At 40.3% G+C, this 24,049-nt stretch overlaps 1 protein-coding gene across 12 annotated transcripts in view; it reads left to right on the top strand.

Moving 5' to 3' along the window:
• Zbtb20 (zinc finger and BTB domain containing 20) overlaps positions 1-24,049 on the top strand; it is an 821,796-nt gene that overhangs the window by 774,267 nt on the left and 23,480 nt on the right. For 11 of the 12 annotated variants that reach the window (XM_005386415.2, XM_013515065.1, XM_013515064.1 and 8 more), the window contains 2 exons: positions 3,150-3,313; positions 3,698-3,885. In XM_005386415.2, the coding sequence (XP_005386472.1) occupies positions 3,303-3,313; positions 3,698-3,885 (199 nt within the window). In that variant the 5' untranslated portion in view covers positions 3,150-3,302. Of the gene's footprint in view, positions 1-3,149; positions 3,314-3,697; positions 3,903-24,049 lie in introns of those variants that run through there. The other variant, XM_013515068.1, reaches the window with a different exon arrangement.

Raw genomic sequence — 24,049 nt, 5'->3', positions numbered from 1 at the left:
AGAGAGACAGAGAGAGAGAGAGAGAGAGAGAGAGAGAGGGAGGGAGAGGGAGAGAGAGAGAGAGAGAGAGACAGAGCGCTAAAAAGAAATAAAGAGACTGAGAGGCCAGAGCTTGGCAAGCCAAACTTTGGCACGGTGACCAGGAGGAAGGTTCTGGTAGGGAGTTAGCTCTCGAAAGTGCTCCCGGAGTCAGCCAATGTGCTGCTGCCCTCTAAAGGCTCCAGGGAATAGTGCACAGCCACAGACCCGGAGACTTGCCCTCAGATGTGTCATGTTTGTTCAGTTCTTTTTAAATAACCAAGAGAGGTATTTTCAATTCATTACAACAAAGCATGCTCTTTCCTTCTTAGTAGATTGCAAAGTGCCAAAACTGCTCAAGTAACAGTAACTGTGTATGTCAGCTGAACGGTGAGCTATTCCCTGTTACTTGTGCAGGTGGGAATATCCCAGTGGTAACAGGCTAAGTGGTACTAAACAAATGAGAGAGTGAGCTTGTTTGTAGAGGAGATTTAATACTACTCGGCCAAGAGTTGTCTCCAAAAATGATTCTTGAGACAACAAATGGAATGCAAGTGTACTGACATGAAGAACAATGTTTGCAATGTTGAAAATAAAAGTGTAATAATCGTTTGGTGGTATAATCATATTTCAAAGAGAGCATCCTTAATTTTCTGAACCACACATTCAAAACCAGCCTTGACTTTGTTTATAAGCATCAGCGATAACTTTTTTCTACTAGGTAGTATTTGTCATATATTCTGTCCCCATATTTAAATGAATCACGAAGACCAGCCTAGTCCTGCTGAACAAAGTAACATCACTCTTCTCAAATGCCCGTCATGGATTCAAAGTTGAAGCACCCAGTCAGGGTAGAGTTCACTGCTACATAAAGAGAAGGAAATTTAACTGGGGTTCAGGCTTCAATGATCTTTGAAATACACCATAATTTCAGCTCCAATTTCATTCCACCGACAAATAGTTGTTGAATGGCAGTTTTGTGGCTTGACAGTGTAGACAGTAAACTCTGGGAAGACAAAAACCAGGCTCAGTTCCCTGGATCATGCTAACACATCACAGGTGCATAGTAAATGTTTGTAAAATGAATGTGAATAAATGATGAAAGGACGGAAGAAGGAAAGAATGGATGACTACAGAGAATATAAAAATAACTGAGCCATTTCCTTACCTTCAGAGAGGTTACTGAATATAAATAACTATTCATGAAGTAAAATTTAGTAAGTGATAATATTAGTAAAAAGCATCTGGAGATTTCAGAGAACAAATGGGGAGAAGTCCTGTATAGTAGAGAAGAGCCGTGACAGTTACAAGAAGGAAAGACCATTTGGTAAGTGTGAAGGGTGTTTGATTTCAACAAGCAGAGATGACAAAGGGATGATCAAAGTCAGAAAAATAACTTGAGTAAAGGTGTGGAGGCAAGAATGTAGATTCCAGGAATGTTAAGGAACTTTGAGAGTCCAGTGTGCCAGTACATAGGATACAGGACATAAGGTAGAGCAGAAAAGGAGCCGACCTAAGTGTCAGGCTAACATGCCCATGGGGGATTTAGTGAATGCAGAGAAACAGGACTGGAGAAGATAGAAAGGATGGAAAGCCACTTAGCAAACATTAGTCCAGTTTAAAAGTGGTACAGTAGGGCTGGGGATGTGGCTTAGTGGTAGAGCTTTTGCCGTGCATGCACAAGTCCCTGGGTTCGAGCCCCAGCACCGCACACACACATGTACACACACATATACGGTAAGGCAGTTGCATGAAATGAGAAAGAAATAAAAATACAGAAAATACGAAAGGAGCAGAATTGTTAAACCTGATGTTAAATCAGTTTGAAGGCGGAGGAAAATGTATCATCATGAGCCTCAGATTTCCCACCTGATAAGAGACAACAGTGGTGGACGCAGGGACCATGGAGAAAGCAATGGTTTTCACAGGGTAGAAGGTTGCACTTTGGAGACTTCATTAGATGCCATTTTAAACTGAAAATCGGAATGCAGAGCGCTGAGAGTTTTGTGTGGATACTCAGAACTTCGGGGTTATTCGCCACCCATTCAACAAACAATGTGTCAGGCATTGCCGTTTGTTGTTTGCCTTACATTGGCTTTTTGTATAGTGAAAAAGACGTCTGCAAGTTTCCCCTCTTCTAATCTTTACCGTGCTATTTCTGCCTTCTGCCCTCTAAGGAAACAGATTTGATTTCACAACCTGTTGGACCAAAAACACAACATACTAATCATAACACCATATTCTGCAAGGGCAGATTTAACTACCCAGCACAACAAATTTCAATATGAAACAGTATTCTATAACAAGTCCAATGCCGTGCTCATAGAAACAAAGGAAGCATAGAAACAAATCCACTTACAAGTTATGTACCACACATAATCTTCAACTGAAAAAAAGGGTACTTTCTAGGGCTTGGGATGTAGCTCAGTACTTTTGCACTTGCCCAGTATGGGCACATATGCAGGACCCTGGGTTAGAGCCCTAGCACGTTAAAAAATTGCTCTTTGGTTATTATCTACGTAGTAATAGAAAAAACACAAAGCTGAGGAAATTGATAGTATGTTCAGGGACTAATCTCAGTTCGGCTGAAGTCTAGGGCTATGTGTTATAAGCTCATTTATTAGTTTAACATCAGTTGTGTTATTGTCAGAGAGGACTCCCAGAGCTGACTTATACCTGCGCTGTTTTACTTCCTAGTCCTGACCCCAAACAATCAGTTAGTAATGGTGAATTTCTAGTCCCTATTACCCATCTCTTCCTCACGTGCCAGACACACAGTGACACTCTTGAACTCCAAGAGCATGTGCTACACCGAAAGGTGATGAGACCCTCAGCACGAGATGAATAAAGACTAGAAGTAGAGTGTCTCTATATGACACCTTGCCTCTTTGTCTGCTAGAACCTAAGTTCTTCTTGTCGCTTTTACTTTCTACTTTCACAAAAGCCTCCATTGTTGCCCGTCTCGTCGATCAGTACAGTCTGCAGATTTCAACTGTGATTTGAAAGTATGTATTGATTTAAAATAAAGTCTAGTAACAGCAAGAAAGTTGAATGTTCTGTGTGATCCATGAAGAAGCTGAAAGCTGGAAGGAACTTTTAAGGCCATCTAATCCAAGCCCTTTATTTTACAGATGAGGAAACTGAAGCCCAGAGAGGTGAAGTGAGGTGCCCAAGGCCACACAGCAAGTTAGAGGCACAGCTAGTACGATAGCTCAAGTCTCCTGACTCCCAGTCCACTGCTCCTCCCATTACTCCACGGGTCCTGTCTCTAAGCTTCCTGACAAATGCTAGAACGGTAAACCTCCACTAGTATTTTTCCAGACCATGTTAAAACTCATAAGGCGGGGGGAAAGGATGCTTTCTTGGATAATGTCAGCCATACGTAGCTCAAGCTGTCTGAAAGTTCTGGGACAGGGTCTTTTTATAAGCCAACAGAGTCCAAATGTGGTGCTGTTTGCTTGGCCCATATGCTTTCATGTGTTCCCAGTTAGGCCATTACTGGAGGGAAAAAAAAAAAAAAAACAAGAATCAGCTTGTTTTAAAACAAGGGACATACTGGACTCCCTCCCATCCCCCTTCAGAAAAAAAAAAAAAATCAAGTTATCTTTAACAGATTCTAAAAATGCCTTTTCCCAAATATGCAGTCAGTTCCTTCAAAGGGCCCTTTGTTTATTTTCAGGAAGAAACCCAAGACAGCTGAAAACCAGAAGGCATCTGAGGAGAATGAGATTACTCAGCCGGGTGGATCCAGCGCCAAGCCAGGCCTTCCCTGCCTGAACTTTGAAGCTGTTCTGTCTCCAGACCCAGCCCTCATCCACTCAACACATTCACTAACAAACTCTCACGCTCACACCGGGTCATCTGATTGTGAGTACACCAGTAAGGTGATGGTGTCTTCGCAGTGCTTGGAGAAATGCTTTTCCCCGGGGTTCTGGCTGTTTTGCATTCAGAGCAAGCTGTTTGCATTTTGTCTTCTAAAGTAGCCAAAAGTAGCATGCCACCATTTTTATTTGGCCAACATCTATAATTTTGAAAGCTAAGTATATTTTAAAGTCAGGTAACCAGCCATTTGGCCTCAAAAGACTAATTAATTATATGATCCACATTCTCGTTTATAACATTAACTCAGAAAGAAAAAAAGTTACAATGCTGCCTTCTAATTATTCCTGATCTGAATAACACCACTTCCACCATTACTAAGTGGAACAACCAAATATGGACCTCAGAAGGCCGTTTAGATACAAGGAAATATCCATTTTGAAGTTACATAACACAAATCAGATTTGCATTAGTTATTGAAGTCTCATGTAGCTTGGCTGAATTTCTGTCTTTCCAGTTTTTAATTTATTTTGAAGTGGTTAAAGGATAGCATAAATTTACAGAAGAAAAGAAAAGGGCTTCCAAGAATTCAAAAGCCACCCAGACTTCACATAGCCAATAAGAATTCAGGTTAAAAATATTTTTAATTAAAAAAACTGCCTGAGGGCTAAATTTGGAAATGGGCAGCTTAATGAGATCGTCACTATTGAAATCACTTCTTTGCTGTTTATTTTTGCCGTCTTCTCACTAATCTGGAAGTCACTTGTTCAAATTTTATTTTAAGAAAGTTGAATAGTCACATTTTGGAGATTTTTTTCTTCCTTCTGAAACACAACCCAATACTTCAGGCAGAAATGTACATGTTGACAATGGAAAGCAATTGAGTAAGTTTGGGGTCAAATCAGAAGGACTATTTCTTTTAGCTTTAAGAGACCCAGAAACTCTTCTGAACTGGTCTCCATGTAGGTTGTCTGGTAACGGGCAAAGAACTGGCATGTTCTTCTTTAGAGTCAGTAAGATAAGAAAGTTTTATTTTAGTTTTGTCCACAGAAAACAAAAATTATGATTAGGAAATGTAATTTTAAATCTATTGTTATTTTTTGGAAAGAACAAAGGAATAATTTTGGAAAAATGGTCAGAGATGACTGAGTCTGGAGATGTCATTTTCTGCTTGCTTCATCAGAGTGCTCTGTAGGTAAGGGGTAAGAACTAGGGGAAGGGGCTGGGGTGGAGATGGCCTGTTTTAAGCCTGTGTCTATGTGATCCATACAGTCGAAGTTGCACCTTCTATAAAGAGATACGAGGATCTGAAACAGGGTCTGTTCCATGGACCACTGTAATAGTCATACTCTTGGACTGTATTGCCTGGCAGTCTCCAGCCTAATAGTAATTACAGGAGAAATTGGAAAATAGCGTGGCGCTGTGCCCACAGACATGTGCACGCTGTCCCTACCTACCAGGAAGGTGGACTATTCCTGCGGTGAAGGGCCTGGAGTTTCTGCATGCAGACCTTCATTGCCTGGCTTTCTGCCACACCGTATGGGGAAGATTACATGCAATGGCCTTAGCCCAAGCACCTCCTGTTACAGCAAAATGAATGTTTTGCTAAATAGAAAAAGCAGTGATCTTCATTTATTGTACTTTCCCGTAAGCATCCTCCAGCCGGGCCTTAGCACTAGTGATGCAGGCATGTAGGAACAGTAGGAATATGGTGTCAGCGTGCAGTTCCTGGGTAACCCTGTGGAAGCCAGCAGATCTGAGTTTAGGGAGGTGTCTGAATGCAGTTGAAAGAAGAATGAATTGGGAGGAGAATCCTAATCTCCAGCTGTTTAGGAAGTCATTTTGATTTTGCCATTAAGATGTGTAAGACTTCCCCATCCAACTTTTTGTTTAAATTGATTATACTTTTCTCCAAATATATTTGGATTATAGTTTGTCCTGATTTGAGCCTACACTTAGAAGAAAATTGTTTTTAGGAAAGATTCACAGAAATCTGTCCATTTGGAGATTGCTTGAGAGAAGACAGGAAAGAGGTTTATTTTAAGCTGTTAAAATTTTTGGATGCTCTTCTTGCATTCAAGAGGATTTTTTTTTTTTTTTTTACTTTCAAATGTCATTTTACCATAGATTAATTTAAAAGCCTAATTTCTTTAAGGTAAAATATTCAATTCCTATTTAGAACTAACAGATTTGGGGCATTTAAAAATAGTGCCCTTGACTTGCTAGTCTCTTTAACTTGAGAAGCATTCTGCCAGTGTGTGTTGTTCTAAGCTTTCTCAAGTACCAGAATTTTTATAATACCTTTTTATTTGTCAGGTGGTTAGCACCGTACTCTTAATCATTCCTTAATGCCTGTGTCCTCTCAGTCGGTGTGATTCTTCCCAATTCGCAGATGAAAAAACTGAGAAAATGACACCCAGAGAGATGAGCCGCTGGACCATGGGTAGCCCATCAGGGGACTGAGAGATGTTTGTGGGTTTGCTTTCATTGTGAGCCCCCAGAGTTGTTCTGTGTTCATGGTCCAGAGATGGCATTCCTGGCTCTGAACCGGCACTTGAAGAATGTAAACTACTCCTATTGGTGACTGGGCTACAAAACAGGGTGGATTAAACCATTCCCGTAAAAACTAAGTCAGCTGCACTGTGAACTGGGAAGGGTGGGTGAGCCACAGTATTGTTGCATGTGAAGGACACAGGCCATGTTTTCAAGCAAAGTTGACAAGTCTGACCTCTTAAATTCCTAGTTAGCTATTTAACCTGCTGAGCCACTTCAGATTTGGCAGAGAATCCCAGTAATTTCAAACCAAGAAGGAACATAGTTGAGATATGCTTTCCTTTGTGAGGTGATAATCTTAATGTTGCTCCTGAAATGTGTGCTGCTTTGCATTGCACTCACTAATACAATTTCCTTTCAGTAATATTCTCCCATTACCTCCTAGCTTGTCACCTCTACACCATTTCTAAAAATCTAGTGGTAAACAAATTTAGATGATGATAATGGAAGGCATTAAGATCAGCTTAGGAACAAAAAGGGTACAAAAACCCAAGTGTTTGACAGAGCACTTACCCACGGAACATGCTGAGTATGAACCGAGCCAAGCGCTCCTTTTAAATGCTTAAAGAGGACTAAACCAAGTCAGTAGAGCAGACGAAGCTCTCCATATGAAAAACCTTTCTTGACAACTATCAAGCTGTAGTACATCACAGTCATATCCATGTGATAGACGCAACCAGAGCTTTACTTGCATATTTCTTCCATTTTGTTTTCCCCCAACAAAGGCTTCCATCGAAAGGAGCAGCGAGTCTTCTCCCTTTGTCTGTCCTCCCTAGTTCTGGCCGTAGATCCACCTCGTCTGATGTGTTTCCTTTGTTGGAAGCTTATATCCACAGTTGCTTACCTTCCCATGTTTCGCTCTTGACTCATCAGACTGTCTCGTTTTTTGTGTCTTTGCCAAAATGCACTTACACATTAACAGTTTTTATTTATTTTTAATTTAACCTTTACACATTACCAAACTGTTGTGTGGGTGGTTTTAACTTTAGCTCTGTAGGTAGCGTGATGCTGCTGAGCGCTCCTGAGAAGACTATGGGCTCGTCCTGTTCTGTTTTTTGCCATCCACCTTCATGGGCCTTATCGGCCCGCACTCCCAGCCCTTTGCCTCGCCTGTCCAAGTCCCTGTGATTAAAATTTTTAGTACACTTGGCTCATTTCGAACTTTTGAGCAATTTTTTTAGAGAACAAAACAAAGAGGATTTTTATTGCAAACTCCATTAATGCCACATTAAGGCTGACATTTTAATTACCCCCAAGTCAGGAAATGCAAAGTTCAGGTTCCCACAGCAACAGAAACTGTCCCCTTGAGTGCTGCCATCACAGCGGATTCTTTCATTCCCTGATTACACAACACCAGGTGTGGGGACATTGTTTGCATCCATGTATGTGGAAAGGAGCAGAGCTTTTATTCTTTGTTTCTTTCCTGTAACTACAGTTGAGGATATGGGTCTTTAGCTTCTCTCCCCAAACCATCTATATGTATTATCCTGAAATGGAAGACTATTACAGCTCTACATGTGCACACGGACAGAATTAAAGTTGCTGTGGGAACATTAACTCTGATTTCCGGACTTCCGTGCCAGTCACATTTAAACCATAATGTTGTAATTTTTGGCATGTAATAAATGTGCATTTCATGTACACAGACAGAAAGAAGCATAAAATGTATTTTAAAGAGCAATTAATTACTAACTTTGTGATTAAAAAACATTTGGTGCATGTTCCTTCCCATTTAGCATCAGCTGCTGGTCTTAGCCAGGCCTAATAGATGACATACTGTGTCTCATCCTGTATCTCAGATGTACTTACTGTATGTTCCTGTTCTTCTAGATAATTAATTCCCTTAGTAAAGCTGTAGAGGGAAAGCAAAATGGAAGGAAAATGCAAGCATGTAAGTAGGGGAAGGGATCTTTCGAAGGAAATGATTCATTTCTGCTAAGTGGGTGTAGAGAAAGGGTTCTGACCACCTTAAAGTACCTGGTCTGGGGCCATAAGAACAATCTGAATGTCAGGCATGCCCAATGGAGGAATGATTTTTACTCGTTACTAACTTTTGAGGCCTAAGGTTCTTCAGTTTATATTCAGAGTGGAAAGGCAAAGTTGTAGAGAAATTGGGTAAGGTGTGGGATTTCCTAAAGAACCTGTGACTTGGAAAACAGAGGAATTTTTTTTTTCCTTTACATCAGACTCTGGTTGACCTATTTGTATTAGGGAAGGAAATTTTTCAAAATAACTGTTTGAACAGGTTTGTGAGTGAAAGGAATTAGTAGCGATACACTACGGTACAGTGTTTAAAAATGCAGATGTTTGAGTACATGTGAAATAGAGTAGTTTGAACTCTCTTCTAGAGCGAAACATTGAATGAAGAGTCTCTGTTTGCTCATTCACTCTCCTGTCGTGATCTCCTTTTCGTTCAGTTTGGTTGCATATGGTATTTAACCTTTAAGAAAGATACTTCAGTTTACAGGGCTCTGATTTGCTTTTACTTGGGCTGTCTCTATGTGTGAATGTATGTCTGTATGAGTGAAAACTGCTCAAGCAAGTTTGAAAGTCTCTGGCAAATTTGACTGTGCGTTTAGAAAGTTTCCAATCAGAAAGCTGATTCAGTGTAAAACCTTCCAAAAACTTCCTGAGGCACCTGTTCACATAAAAAGATTAGATTTCTGTTGGAGGTGCTCACAAGGCAGTGTTTGTAACTGAAGATCTCTGTTTGGTGTGCCAAAAAATGAAAAACATTTTGGCCCCAAAAAACCTGATAAATGTTCAAAATGTATAATCAAACAAAAGCTTCATTTGGATTCAGATGCATGTATCTCAGCAGATGTGTCTAAACTAACTGGAATCCCACAGGAGCAGCTGAACTGGATTTTGGTATGTCTTGATAACTGAAAGAGTTATTCTTAGACTTTGGAAGGACAAAAATGGTCCATCTGTGAAGAACCGTAATAGAGACATGGCAAAAAAACAGCATCCTCTGAAAGAGTTTATTTATGGAATTTAGGACAAGTTGGACCATCCTGAAAACATTTTAGGGTCACACTAATTTTCAGGAGAAATATAGCCAAAATGGGACAGAATAACAACCACAAGACAGTTATGATTCTTATGGCTTGGATAATTAATTTTCTGATAAACTCCATATAAGTTGAGCAGTAAATAGAGTATCTTTATTATAATTAGGTATTCTTGTTGCCTCCAAAGTGTCCTGCATTACTTTTCATTCTAAGTCCTATAAAGAATTATGTTCTGATCTTTTATTGCTAGCAGTGTAAACTACTTTTCTGCTGTTATGTTAAACAATTAAATCTCTTACCTGTTAAGTGTGGGTTTTGTTTCTTAGAAGATAGCCTTTCCATTTATAAAAACTCACTTTTTTGCGTCTGAGTTCACTGATATATAATCTCTTTGGAATTGTTTTTATTGCTTTTTATACCCTCGTATTTGGAGATCTTAGTGCTTAGTTTAGCACAAATACATGTGAAGACCAGTTCATTTTTTTTATTTGCTCTAATTTACTAGTTCCTACCTAGTATATTTAGGAACACATTTAGCTTTTTAGTGTGTGTGTGTGTGTGTGTGTGTGTGTGTGTGTAGCTGGTAATCAAACCCAGGGCCTCATACATGCTACATAGTAGGCAAGCACTCTATTACTGCACTATATCTGCAGTCCTAGTTATGAACACTTTTATATTTAGAAATCACATTTTTCAAAGTCTCATGTCCTCATCTACCTTTTCTTATAAAACTGGACCTCTTTTTATAGCAGTTTCCCTACAATACTACTTTAATTGGATGTCTTCCATGGCCACTTAATGCAGTGATTTCTGATATTCACTTTCACTTCATTCATTTGTGCATGCATTTATTTACTCATTAGTTTAGTCACTGGCCAAATGTGATCAAACCCCTGCTCTACCACCAAGTCCTCAGCTAAGAGTAGAGATGAAGATATGAATATGACACCATCTCTTCACTTTTGGAACTCACAGTGTTCATAAAGGCTTTACTAAACCTGGAAAGAGGTGAATACAAATGCGATATTGGAGTGTTCAGGTGTGCACAAAAGGGTAAGAAGCACCCATGGAAGGAGGCTGAGCAGTGGGAAGGGCGCCACAGGAAAGATGGCGTTAAACTGGAGCAGGAAGGAGTCAGTATGTGTGGAAGAGGGAACACAAGTAGACGTAGAGAGACACAAGGACATGGTGCCTTCAAAACCACAGCAGTTTAGTTACGATGCTAAGATCTTCATATAGTTGGTCTCAGTTTAATCACAAAATCATCGTATTTGGGAAGTGTTGCTTGTTGTTGTAATTCATCTGGGCTGAATTCATGTCCCTTTTAGAAATACTTGCTTCCCCGATAAGTAAAAAACATGGTTTGTTTATTTATTTTCTAATAAACAAAAGTATCCATCCTTCCACACAGTCAGCAGAAGAAGGTATTCTAAGTGACCTAGAGATGGTACGTTCATCAGTGTATCTCAGTATAAGTTTTCTTATTGAGAAAGGTTCATTCCTGGGGCCACAGAAGCATGATAGGTGTCCTGCTCCATCCTTCTTAATAGTTCATGGCCTCCCCAGACTCTAGCAATGTGTCGTCTTACGAAATCTTCCCCCTCTCTTGGTAAATCTGGTCTCATTGCCCATTGCCCATTGCCCCAAGTTATACCATGCCATGTTTCTCTCCCAAGTGCTGCACCAGTGCGCTCATGATTGTTTGTGAGGTTACAACTGACTGCTGACTTCCAGGATCCCATTGTTCACCTTGCCACCTCATCCCTTGCTGGAGGGCATCTTCATTTCTTACAGAGTTTTGTATGTGCTTCCTGTGCTCGCGTGAAGTTTTATTTCACAAAATTAGTGCTTTTCTATCTCTGGCAAAGTTTCTCACACCCTGGAATTTAAAAAAATTTAAAACTGACATGTAAAACTTCTATGTGTACTGCCCTTGGGGGTGGATCACTTAGGATCAGTTGAGAGCATGATGAGGATTATTTAAGCCTTGCTTGCTTGAGGGAACTTTTATTCCACAGGTACATCACACTAGATGCCAGAGTCAAGCCCCTTACTACTTAGCAGCAGAATAAGCGCTTTCTGCTCTGATGTTTGCTTTTCTTCTGTCTCTACATTCTCTGTTCTCTCTCTTGAATGTGTACCAGTTTGAACTACTTATCAACCCTGAAAGAGATTAAAGGTTCCCTGATCTAAGCTCATCATTGGGCAAACAAGAAGACAGGACTAAAGACAGCAAGTATCGCACCAGAGGGTTTCCAGCATAAGGAGACAGAGCCTAAAGGAGAACCCTGTTCTCCCGGTCGTGTATAGCGCCTGTTTCTGAGTCTGCTTCTAAAAGGACTTACGTTTTTGGAACAGAAATGAGTCAGGAGTGTTGATCCATCCATTGACTAGATGCTTTCAGTGTGGAAAACTACACACTGGGTGTTCTATAGGATATGGCGTTATAAACTGAAGTGCTACCCTCAAAGACAAAGACGCTCATAGAGTAGAGGAGATACATGTACAAAGAGCTGCCCTTCAGGGTCTCTGTACGCCAGGACCCACCTCAATCCACTCGATTGGCAACTGTGCAGATAGAGCACATCTATCTGTGTGCCGGCTACTGCTCTGAGGTAGTTCCGTGAGTGCACAAAGATGAAGATAAACAGACCGCGCCACCCAGAGTCTTAAAACAATGCATATCTTGAAGTCGTTTTTATCTTAAAGCACATTGTAATCCGGTTAACAGTAACATCTAGATACATTTAGCGAGAAGATTCTACTGAAACTCTTTTGAAAACTAAATATGATTTCACTGAAAGTGAGCCATTAAGGCAAAGTATAAGGGGTTTGGGAACCTGCTGCAAAGCTGTGGAAGGGTTTTAAGTAGCGGCCATGTTCAAAACTTCACTTGGGGGAGATCTAGTTTAGCAGCAAGGAGCACGGATAGATGGAGGCTGCCTGGAAGACAGAGAGCTCAGAAAGCATTGTCAGTAGTTCACAGGACGGGAAACCTGAAGGTGGCTGGTGATAGGAGGGAAGACATGGGAGAGCCAGGCTCCGCAGACTGGATGAGGTTAGACAGATCCAGGAGCTGTTAGATAAAAGGAAGGAAATTATCAAAGGTAACTCCAAGATATCAAAATGATGAAACACAGGCATTTAGAAAATACAATAGAATCCCATTTGTGCAGTGCTGAGTGTAAACTAGTAGGGGACATTCCCAGTAAAAGCCCCGACTTTGAGTTGCAGAGTACTGAGTATGCAGAAGTATTTGAAATAAGGCCTAGGAAACACTGGCGCAGAGGCCACACTTCATGCCATAAATGTGAGAGTAAACTTCAAAGAAGACTTTGTTGAGAGGAAAAAAAAAGAAAATAGATCCCTAGGGAATATTTACATTGAGTGATAAGAAAGAGAACAAAGAACCATCAAAGGAAGAGGAGGGGAAAAAAAGATCTGAGAGATAGGAGGAAAACCAGAAGAGTGCCTCTGGGAGGGAAAGGACCAGCAGTGTCTGGTGCCACAGACACCAAAGAGGCAGAGAGCTGGGAAGGGTCACCTTCAGCGTAGGGCCTGGTAGATTCCCAGGGGCTGTCACGAAAGCAGAGTTAGATGTGTCGTGCACACACAACAACGTCACAGCACAATAGAAGATTCACACAGAAGCGTTCAGGGGAAGACAGAGGAAGAATAGGAGAGCAACAATTTACAAACTGCTTTTTAAAAGAACTTGAACAGTTTAAGTGGAAATACAAATGAATAACTCAAGAATGGCCTAAGGAATATTTTCATAATATAGGAATCCCAACCCCATTTAGAGGCTGAGAAATACAAAACAATATTAAGAGAGACTCTGCAGGGAAACAGGCAGGGTGAAAAGGAATTCAGTCTCCCATTTCATAAGGCAATGGAGATGATAAGTGTATATAAAAGAAATTTGAAGGCACTACCCAGCCCAACGAATCAGTAATTACAAAGGTTCTCTATCTACTTCTTCCAACATTGTTTTCTTTTCCATTTCACTAATAAGAATGTTTTATAAGGCTTGGTGCACCTCTTCTTTGGATGCCTTCACAAATACCCATCTAGTTAACTTCAGTAAACCCTAAACCTTAAGCAAAGAACAAGTATATACTTTGAGCATTTAAATTTTGTAAAACTTTTAAAACTAAGTTATCTCAAAACATAATTCTTTCTAAAATGCCCCATTCTGTGAACTTCTTTCTTACTAGGCTCTAGTTAAGTAGCTTTGTAGTCACGAGCATCAAACTTCTGTATTCTCATGTCCTCCCTCACTGTCATGAGAACTCCCCAGGTTCATTAACTGGAGCAGGAGGGTTTCAACTTAGACTGTGTTGCTTTCTTTAATGGCGGAAGGTATTCTAAAAGCCACTGTCGCCTGGACACACAGTGTCTGATACTGCTTCTACTTCAGGAGAGTGATCAGGAACCAAGCATACCAAATGATTTTGGCTCTGCTATGCCATTACTGTTAAAACTAAATGAAAAAATCATCTCATCAGTGCTGGAAATTATATAAACAAGCAGATAGAAGAATTTTGAGCATGAGTCTTTATAATTTCATAGGGTGGAATGAATTTATAGTTAATACCAAACTGACCTTCAGAACAACAATTTTTCCTTTTCGTTCCAATTTAGAAAGTTTCCTCCTATTCATTTAAACTTGGTCATTTTAGCTGAGTTCTTGTTATCACTTTATACCAGAATTGCACACAGTATTAAGCCAATATAAAAATTTTTAAGAAAGTGTAGTATGTATGGCATGTGGAATGCTGCAGAAAGAATTTCAAAAAGTGATAACTAAATTCACTTTATCATTCATTTTTTGATTCAGTCCTTTTTTTCCTATGTAGTCACTTCACATCAGTGCCTCGTATCCTGACCATATTTGGCTACAAAGAAGACCTTTCTTTACACCTTTCTTTATGAAGAGTTACACTACAAAGTGCAACTCTATGTTTCATGGAAAAAGACACATACAAATTCTGAATTTAAACCCTTGGAAGTTAACCTCCGGCATAAAGATACCTGTCCTTTCCTCAGGGAAATACTGTACTTAAAGGTCTTTGCCTGTAGGGCTAGGTTTCGGTTTTGTTTGCTTGTTGTTATTTGAAATTTGGAGGAAATTCCCAGGATTTAAGTCTATTCTATTTTATTCCAGCCTAAAAATCTCAGAGAGCTGACTGGATCATGGGATCCTTGAAGTGGCCTCAATAATCCTGAGAAAAGATGCTGAGAGGCACATTCAAACAGGCCTGGCTCCTTAGGTAGCTGTACAGGCAGGGAGTACCCCTGCCCCTAGCCCTGCTTCAGAGCAAGCACTTGATCTAGACTCCTTAGATACCACTGGTATTCTAACTGGGCCTCCCTCTCGGAGTCCCTGAGACTCCTAAAAAGATGCACATGCACATATTCATGACTCTGTGTGTGTGTGTGTGTTGGTCTAGGACACGTGTTTAAAACTTTCATTAAATTGGGATCCGAAAGGGAAGTGTGACATCCGCAGTGCATATCCCAATCAGAGTCTGCAACCTTAAAGCTAACCTCCAAGAGTAAACTAAGAAACGAGAAGAAGAGATCCATGTGAACATCCAAATGCAGATGGCTCCTGATGCCCTCCCGATCCCTTCAGTACTCCTGCAGGGCAAGGATATAGCATAGAGTTACGTTTTGTAGCTTAATTCTTAATAAAGAAAGAGGTATATATGTACCTTTCTTCTGTAACAGACTTCTAAGGGTGCTTCTTGAATGTGCTGATAATAGGCTAAGATTTGGACCATGTGTTTGTTGTTCTGAAAACATTTTCTCACCCCGTGGTCTAGTTATTTGTTATTTTCAATGTGAACTTCAGCCTATGGATGTACTTTATATGCTTTTAATTACCTCCTTCTGCTTATCATTGTCTCATATGCCTAATGAGTATTAAAATAGTATCTATCTCATAGGGTTAATAGAAAGACTCGATGGAATGCCATACAGAAAGCAGTACCAGCTACAGCCAGCCCTTGGTGAACTGGAGCATTAGCTACAGTTCAAGCGTTTTAAATTATGAAGTAAATATGGACTAAAATTGATGCAACATAAATGGTGGTTGTAACAAGTGCCTGTCCGTCCCTGGAGAATCGCTGGTACTCAAGGCCTAGATCAGTAGGAGGAGAGTGGGTTAGAACAGTTACCCTCTTCACTTCGGGAAAAGGCCAGTGCCTCTCTTTCGGTCCCTCTGGAGTCAGGCCTAGGTGGACTGGGAAGCCTGTATGCTACTTTTTTGCCTTCCTTTATGCCCTTACTTGTCATGATTTTTTCCACTAAAACTAGAAGAGGCCTAATGTTTTAGTAAGCATCCACTGTGCGTCAAATGCATTGTCATATCATTCTTTCAAAAAAAATCCCATTTTCTAGGTAAGGAAATGAACTGGGACTCAGAGAATTAACAAATGAAAACTTGAATCATTTAGACTGTTGTTAATATTATAGCATATGTGTTAGCCCAGTAAATCTTTCCCTGTCCTTCCATGCATCCTAATCAGTAAGAGATTTTCAGATAGCAGGGGATGGATTTGTGTGCTGTCTCACACACAGTCCCACACACTGTCAAATCCACGTGTGCTCCTGTATACACCCTCGGATGTCCTTTCACTGTAGCCCAAATAAACAAGTAGGGGGAACTATCAGGTCCTTAGAAAGGCAAACTGCCTTGCCGCTACATCAGAGAGCCCTTTCCAAAGAGAAATACAAGCTTTAAGAAAGTCATCTTTTATCTTTTTTGGAAAATAGTCTGGCTGATGACATCAGAGCATTGTAAAATAATTCAAAATACAGGCAAAGTCAGAAGGACAAATCCTGTCACTGCTGAGGAGGGTGCCTCTTCATCCCCTGACCCACTTACCTCCTTCCATTCTAGAGCAGTTCACAGTGGAAATTCAGGGAGACTTGCTCGCTCTTTGTCCCTGGTGAGCCTCACCAATGCCATGTTTTTGGCAGTGTGTGGAGATGATTTGGGGCCTTAGCTCCTCTTTACTGCTGAGCAGCTTTTGCTGCTGAGTGTAGAATTCCAGACACGCATGGGTATGAAACTTATCTACCAATCTGCTGGTAATAGCTGCAGATTGAAAGCCAAACTAGATTGTGCAAATCCCAAATCGGAGCTTTAAAATGGTAACTTACTGAGTCATGATTTCTGCATCTAGTATGCAGTATTCCTTAAATCACATGTTGATGGCTAATCAGCAAAATCCAAAGACGCAAATTAGATGGTACAATATTTACAGAGAAAATATATGTGTAGCTTGAAAAGTAACGATCTTCACAGTTACAGTCCCACCCTCCAAAAAAATGATAGCAGTTGCAATCTGAACTCCCAACATTGTAGCCAAGAAAACAATGAATATAACAGGAGAAAGTGAGATTTAGACGGATCTTCTGGTTACAGGAACTGAACCTTCAAGAAAGAGGTTCGAGAAAGATTCAGCAGAAATAATAGGTAAGATGCATTATTCCTATTCTTCAAATAACATTCTAGCAGGTCTTTTTGTTTTGCTTTTGATCCTTTGGAGGTCTTTTTGTTGGTTTGGTTTGGTTTGGTTTTGGTGTTTGCAGTGCTGGGAGTCAAATCCAAGGCCCCGTACCTGCCTGGCAAATGCTCTAGCACTGAGTTAAACCATAGCCCAGTTACATTGTTAAGTACCTTACTTACTTGGGCCAGGAAAAAGAGCTCCCCAGTGCAGAAACCCTATCTGTCTTGTCCACTGCTGAATCCTTAGTGCCCAACAAACTTCTTAGCCAGAGTAGGTATTCCACAAATGTTGAAGGAAGGAATGAGTTAATAAGGTAGGAAGAACAGAGCAAAAGTACAGTTATAGTGCATTTGTGCACATTTCTCCTACTTGTGAAAGTGCAGGTACTGATAATTTCTCAAAATCTGTTCATTCAGTAGATCTGTGTAACAGAGTGCATCAAAGATACCCTCCAGTTTGTATGCTGGGGAAACAGAAGAGCTTCCTGTTGGATGTAGGCTGCTGCATGTTTTGATTCTAATAGCAATATGGCAGGGTTAAGGTCAACTTTGTAGTATAATCTGGTGCCTGTTTTCCAGAGATATCATGGAAATAGATACTTATTTTCAAGATGCTCAAACAGATGATTAGGTGAAAGCTCCAGCAAACCTTGAAACAACAAAAAGGAGAGGTTTTCCTACTCCTACCTCCCGTTCCTGCAACATCCTACACTATTTTATGCAACCCCACCTCCTCCTCGTTTCTTCCTCTTCCCAGGCCTAATCCTTGTCTGGGGAAGACAGCGTGTGACTGTCAGTCTAGCAAGGAGACAGTGCTTGAGAAATCCACCCCCGACACAGTGCTCCCAACCTCCTCCCACCAGAATGGCATGATTTGATCAGCAGCAGGCAGAGCTGGACCAGGGAAACAAGAGCTTGGCATAGAGTCTCAGTGACCTCCCCCTGGAAGGGCCCTCAAGGGAGTTGCTTCACTCCCACCCTGTCTCAACTGGCTGGGTAGTAGAAGGATGTGTAGGAAAACAAATTCCTGGCTGAGTGAATAGAGGATTAAATGAATGAGAGTGAGTTCACTCTTCCAGACGCTCCCGCCATCCCACTGGAATAGAAAGGCTAACTTTGAAGCCACTCTGTTCTCCATGGCACAATTTTGTACATACTCAGCTTTGGAATATGGTTGCCATGTGCTGCCAGTGCTTAGGACTAAGGAAGTATTGGGGTGGGTAGGAGGAGGCCGAGAGTGAAGAAAAAAGACACTTAAATGAGCTAATGATCTCCTTTGTGTTGGAGTATAGATTTCAGAACATCAGTTCTGTACTTTAAGAACAAAACACCAGTGTGTCTTAGACCGCACCAGGCACCGGCACATCAGATAAGGCCCGTGCTGTGTAGTGTTCAGCCACTGAGCCTCAAGAAGTTCTAAAAGTGAAATTAAAGGAGCAGACCGAGGAAACTGAAAGGAATGAAAGCCCAGGGTAAAACACAACCAGAAGGGCTCTGCAGATATGTGTCTTTAGGGTTGCAGTAGTTCAGAAATGAATCCACTAATTAAAGAGTTGGAAAAGACTATAAATCCCAGGAATTTAAGGACCTTTAGAAGAAATGAAACACTTCTCCGTACACTCCAAATACATTATGATTCTTTTGTATAATCTCAGGGTGAAACTGACCTGGCTTTTATGCGTTGTTCTGGATGTAACCATCGATTAAGAAGTACAGATTACTGTACTGAAGACAGGGGTGGGTGGTCCTTTAAAAACAAAAAAGGCTATTAAGCAAAACCAAGGAGACCACAGAACATCTCTGATCGGCAATGAATAGCATGTGGAGCTTCCTAGTTTCCCTGATATTATCTGTGTAAATTATTGGTTATGGGCTGAATCATGTTGATAATTTATATACTGTAATGACATGGCAGAGAGTAATAATTAAGCTGGGATGTATGCTAGTGAAAAAGAATACTTCAGTAAAGTTTACTTTTGAAAAAGATTAGCTAATTGGCTAAGTATAACATTTGAAGGCAAGTACTGTTATATATTCAATAGTAGTTCTGTATCTCAAATTTGAGAAATGTGTAAGGTAGGGAGGCAGAAATCCTTTTTACCAGGCAGGAAAAGACTCTCATCAGAGATGTATCAATGGCAGTCCTGGAAATGCACAAAATCACTTCAGGGAGCACAAAGTGATTCCCCGGCAGTGTGTCACACTCAGTGCCTTGGGGTGATCAAACCAGAAAATGTTTGTTGGCTGTGTGAACTCTGGCCTTAACTCCTGTCCACCACCAGGGACAATTTGTACATGAAGGTGACTTAACCACAATTAGAGTATTAGTAATGTTTTAAAAGCCTATCTCATGTAATGTTCCCCTTCCTAAGAAAAAACCTGTGTGCCTTTACATTCTGTTTTATTTATCTCTACAGCATTCCCGTGAAGCGTAAGCATCTTCCTTTTATAGATGGGTAGCTGGCCCACAGAGGATAAATGCATAGTCTTCAATATGAAGTGATCGATAATCACTATATGACCCAAGTTGTTGTACTGTTTTCACATTATTTTGAGCTTCCTAGACAAAGGACATATTTCATCTCTCTCATTATTATCTTTAATTAGTTTTCAGGAAAGCCGAGATAAAAAACAGAATCTACCAAATATCCCATGGAGATATTTGGTATTCTCTTTTTCTCCCAAGAATAAATTAAGACCTTCTCTGCTCCTCTCTGCTGGCTCTTTCTGCAGATAGTCAAAGTCCCATGCCAATTTTTAGATGAATAAGAGCTCATTCTAATAGCTGATCACAGGCCCCTCTATTGAAGGAACAGCTTTTTAAATTCATGTCTGGATCCTGAATAAGTTACTTTTGGTTCTAAACTTTTAACGGTTTGACCTGAAGGTTTTTAAACAGGACTATGTAAAACTTGTAATGAGTTTAGCAATAAATTTATACATACAGTGTGAAAGGCCACAGAGAAAACTGGTGTTTTTTATTCTTTCTGGTGACCTGTGCTAAAAACTACATATTTACTTTGTAAAGGAGGACACCCAGTGGCCACCAAGTGTAAATATTCTAAACAATCCCTAACACTGTTGACACAAATATAAATAAACATCAGTTATTGGTGATGATGGAGAGCTATCTCGGTAACATCTGCTATCAAGCAGTTTAGGGTTCCGTAGGTCAGGCAAGAGGAATCAGAGTTTGATTTTTAACACATCCCAGTTTGGTCATCTGTTCCCATTTTTGGTTACAAAGTGTGGTTCAGGTTTGAGTTCCAAACATGCTCTGCTCACAGGAGGACCCAGTGAGCTGTCTTATAGAAGAAAAGGAATTAGAGATCTGTAAACAATATGGCATGTGTCAGAAATCATAAAGGAACGAGCATAGTTTATGATAGACTCAATGAACACGTTAAAACCAACTGCCGGGCTGGGCATTTAGCTCAGCGGCACAGTGCCTGCCTGGCAGGCGCAAAGTCATGAGTTCGATTTCCGGCACCAGAAAAAAAACCCAGGGGCTGGGGATTTAGCTCAGCGGCAAAAGTGCCTGCCTGGCAAGCACAAGGTCGTGAGTTCGGTTCCCAGTACCGGAGGAAAAAAAAAAAAAAAAAAACCAACTGCCTTAAATTCATATTAAAAATAGAACTGTGGCTTATTCCTTGATGGGAAGAGATAGGGTCATAGAGACAGGAAGAAGAGCATTAAACAGACTTTTAGGATTTCCTAAGACTATGACATGTAGTCACATCTCAGAGAAAAGGTGCACTCTGAGGTTCCCACTTACTGTGAACTGCAGTGGATTTGATCAAACAAGAATTCAGGTAGGGCCTATTTATTATAAAGATCCAGTTTTACATATTTGTAGCTGTAGTTGCAGTTATAATTATATCAAGGCAAGGCACTAGCCTTCAGGAGGCCTAGAAGCTTCTAGAGATAAGATAGGCACAAATAGTGATAGGCATAAGATAGACACACAGGGAGGGGGAATTAATTCACTATTAAAGACTAAATATACTTGGCATATATGTAGAAAGTTAAGAAATAGTTCCTTATTTTTTTTTTTAAAGGAAATTAAACCCAAGGTTTCTGTCACCAAGAGGTAGTCAGGTTTCAAAGTTCTTTCCTCTCCTTAGACTTGTACAAGGCTCATGAAATCTGGAGAGGGGTCAGACCTAGAGTCTTAGTCCTTGGTAGGACCCATCACTAACATTGCTTGGTTACCTCTCGAAGAAGCCACTGAGCCTGGGCTTTCAGACGGCCGGGCACTACTACATTCATTGGGTGTATAGATGCCTCACAGTGTTCTCTGCCTCAACTATGGGCTCATGTCCCAAAGTCCCCGTGATCAGTTTCTCTCAAAATAGCATCTTTCTATGTCCAGTCTCATCTCCACCTGTGTCGAGCAATTGTCCCAACAAGTGTTGAGTGTAAGAGAGATCACGGCATCTTCCATTTTATGATTTTCTTCCCTTTATTAGTACTTCAGTCTACCTCCAGAACACTAGCCCTCCCCTCCACACTGCAAAAGGGCCCAAAATATTCCTTTCAGAAGACAATAGATTAGGAAAGAAAACTCTTCATTTTATAGTTTTAATGGGCTCCAAAACCACGCTCCCTTGAACAAGGGAGCCTATAACTGTGTACAAAGACGTGGCCTTTCTTACCCACAGGTGGAGAAAGGATAAGATAATCTATGACAGTTTGCAAATTCAGTGCGATCAAACCAGAAATTAATGTCTTGCTTTATTAGCTCACAAACCAGAAGGAATTAGGAAAAGAAAGAAATCAAGGTGGGCTCTAATAATCAGAGAAGGCTTCACAGCAATAAAGCACGGTGAATAGAGTTCATGGAGGGTACATAGGACATAGGGTTACCAAACGCATGGTAATTTCGGAACCTGGGACAAATTCAGTAGAAGAGAATTAAGAATGAATGTAATACATGCACCGGATCGCAAAAGTGACCAATTTCTTGAGCTATCTCAGAGATCTTATTTTGAGGAAGACTGGAAAATCCAAATCAAGCTAAACTGGTAAAATAAGATCAGATAATAGGAATGTTAGCTATTGCTATAGAAGACTCTTAAAGCTAAATATCTTTTGCTCTATAATATATAAATAATATAAAATTATATTAAAGTGTATTCAATAATATAATAAAACATTTTATTCCCTGTTGGCATAATTATAAAATATACCTTCCACTTCACTTATGGACCATTGCCTCTGAAGGATTTGACTTCTACCTGGCAACAATTCTTTAGAATCATCTTCGTCTCAAGAAAGGCACTTAGAGCTTTTCTTTAAGGAGTCCCTGTGTCTGGTTCTAAATGGATCACCTTGGGCAGCAAATGAGTTCCTGCCACACTCTCCAACTGGGCCACACAAATCAGCTCTGTACTTTCATGGAAACCATTCATTCAGTATCATGGTTTTCCTTTTCCTTTGGGTGGAAGGCCGTTATTCCTCATTAAAATAGTATGTCATGCTTCAGGTCTACCAGGTTTTGTTTTTGTTTTTGTTTTTGTTTTTGTTTTTCAGGAAGACCCAAGCATAGAGAACATTTGAGCATGAGTCTGAATGCCTGCATCAAAAGCAGTTTGAGAGCAATGTGGCAACATAGGAAGAAAGCTCCATACGTTAGGAAGCTCCATGACTTTAGTCTGAAAGCTTTCTTATAAAGAGACTGTGAGATTCTGTTTCCCTATTCAGTGAACTCAGATAAAAGTTTTCCCAAAGACAAAATTTTATTTCTTACTTTGCCATAATTCACCACTAGCTGAGAATATTTCCCAAAGGAATGCTATTCCTGGGAGTTAACCTGGATCTTTGGACTACTGAAGTTAAAACTTTATTTTTCCTTAAAAACAAGTATTTGGTGATATAGAGACCAAAAGAAGAATGGATTAGTAATAAGGAGCTAATTTTTACATAAACACACACACATACACACACACACACACACACACACACACACAATCCATGCTTGACATCAAACCTAGGGCCTAATATATACTGGGTCAGTGCACTACCACCAAGATACACACGCAGTCCTATAGAGTCACTTTTTAAATTTCTAATTTCTTGGCAAGCAAAATAAAAGACCTAGTATAGTAACTGTACATTTGAATACATATGGCTCTTTCAAACGTCTATCCAAAGCCAAGTTCAAACTGCATACTCTGAATTCAAGTAGATCCCTTTGTTCATTTTTGTATCCCACCCACAGATGTAGCATCTCAGTATTTTTGTTCTCCAGATTTAGTGAACAAAGGGAAAGGTTACAATAGGGCAGCAGCTAAATTTGTAAGGAAAGAGCTTCAGAAGAAAAAAATAAGAAACTCCTAAAAGGTATCTCAAAAGGTTTACAATGTAAGAGGATTTAAAGGCATCAACCTCAGATTTCATTGACTTTTCTCCTTAGTCCCAGCAGGTGTTTCCTTCTCAGGAGGCCATTTTACTTTAACTTTCGAATGAGAGCATAGTTGCCTTTAGAATGTTGACTGGAATTATCTATCTAGGCCTTTCTCCACAGAGTTAAAACTTAGCCTTCCCAAGCTATACTGAAAGAATAAATTTCAGTGTTTTAGTCCGTTATATTAAATGCTCAGAGGATAGCAGTTCATGCAGCATATTGTAACTGTTATGTTTAGGGGCCAATTTGAGTGCATTAAAGGATGCCTAGAAGTACATAAAGACAGTAGTTGGGGAGTGGCTCTGGAGGTCTTTCCAGAGGAGGTAAGCATGTGAGTCTGAGTGAACTGGGTAAAAGGGAAACCCCCACGTGGGCAGGTCCCTCCAGTCAGTTGAGGCCCACGGAGAACAGAACTGATGATAAATTCATGTCTTTACCTGAGAGCCAGGAGACAGTTATCTCCTGCCGTGGACATCAAATCTCCAGGCTCGTTGGCATGTGGACTCCAGGACTCATACTAGCAGTGGAAAGGCCGTAAAGTTGGATCAGACTGAATTCATTTTTGTTTCATGATTGAGATTTTATTGGTTATGTTGAAAACCACCACACAAACACTTAAATTGGTAAACAGTTCTTGCTATACATACCAAAAACATAAAAAGCCCTATATTATGAATCTTTATTAGATAGTTATCCCAGGAATTTCCAAGCTTCAACTTG

Source organism: Chinchilla lanigera, unplaced genomic scaffold (genome assembly GCF_000276665.1).
Source record: "Chinchilla lanigera isolate Chin_1 unplaced genomic scaffold, ChiLan1.0 scaffold00026, whole genome shotgun sequence".
NCBI lineage: Eukaryota > Metazoa > Chordata > Mammalia > Rodentia > Chinchillidae > Chinchilla > Chinchilla lanigera.
Note: the sequence above shows the minus strand (reverse complement) of the source record. Positions and strands in the feature narration are given on the sequence as shown.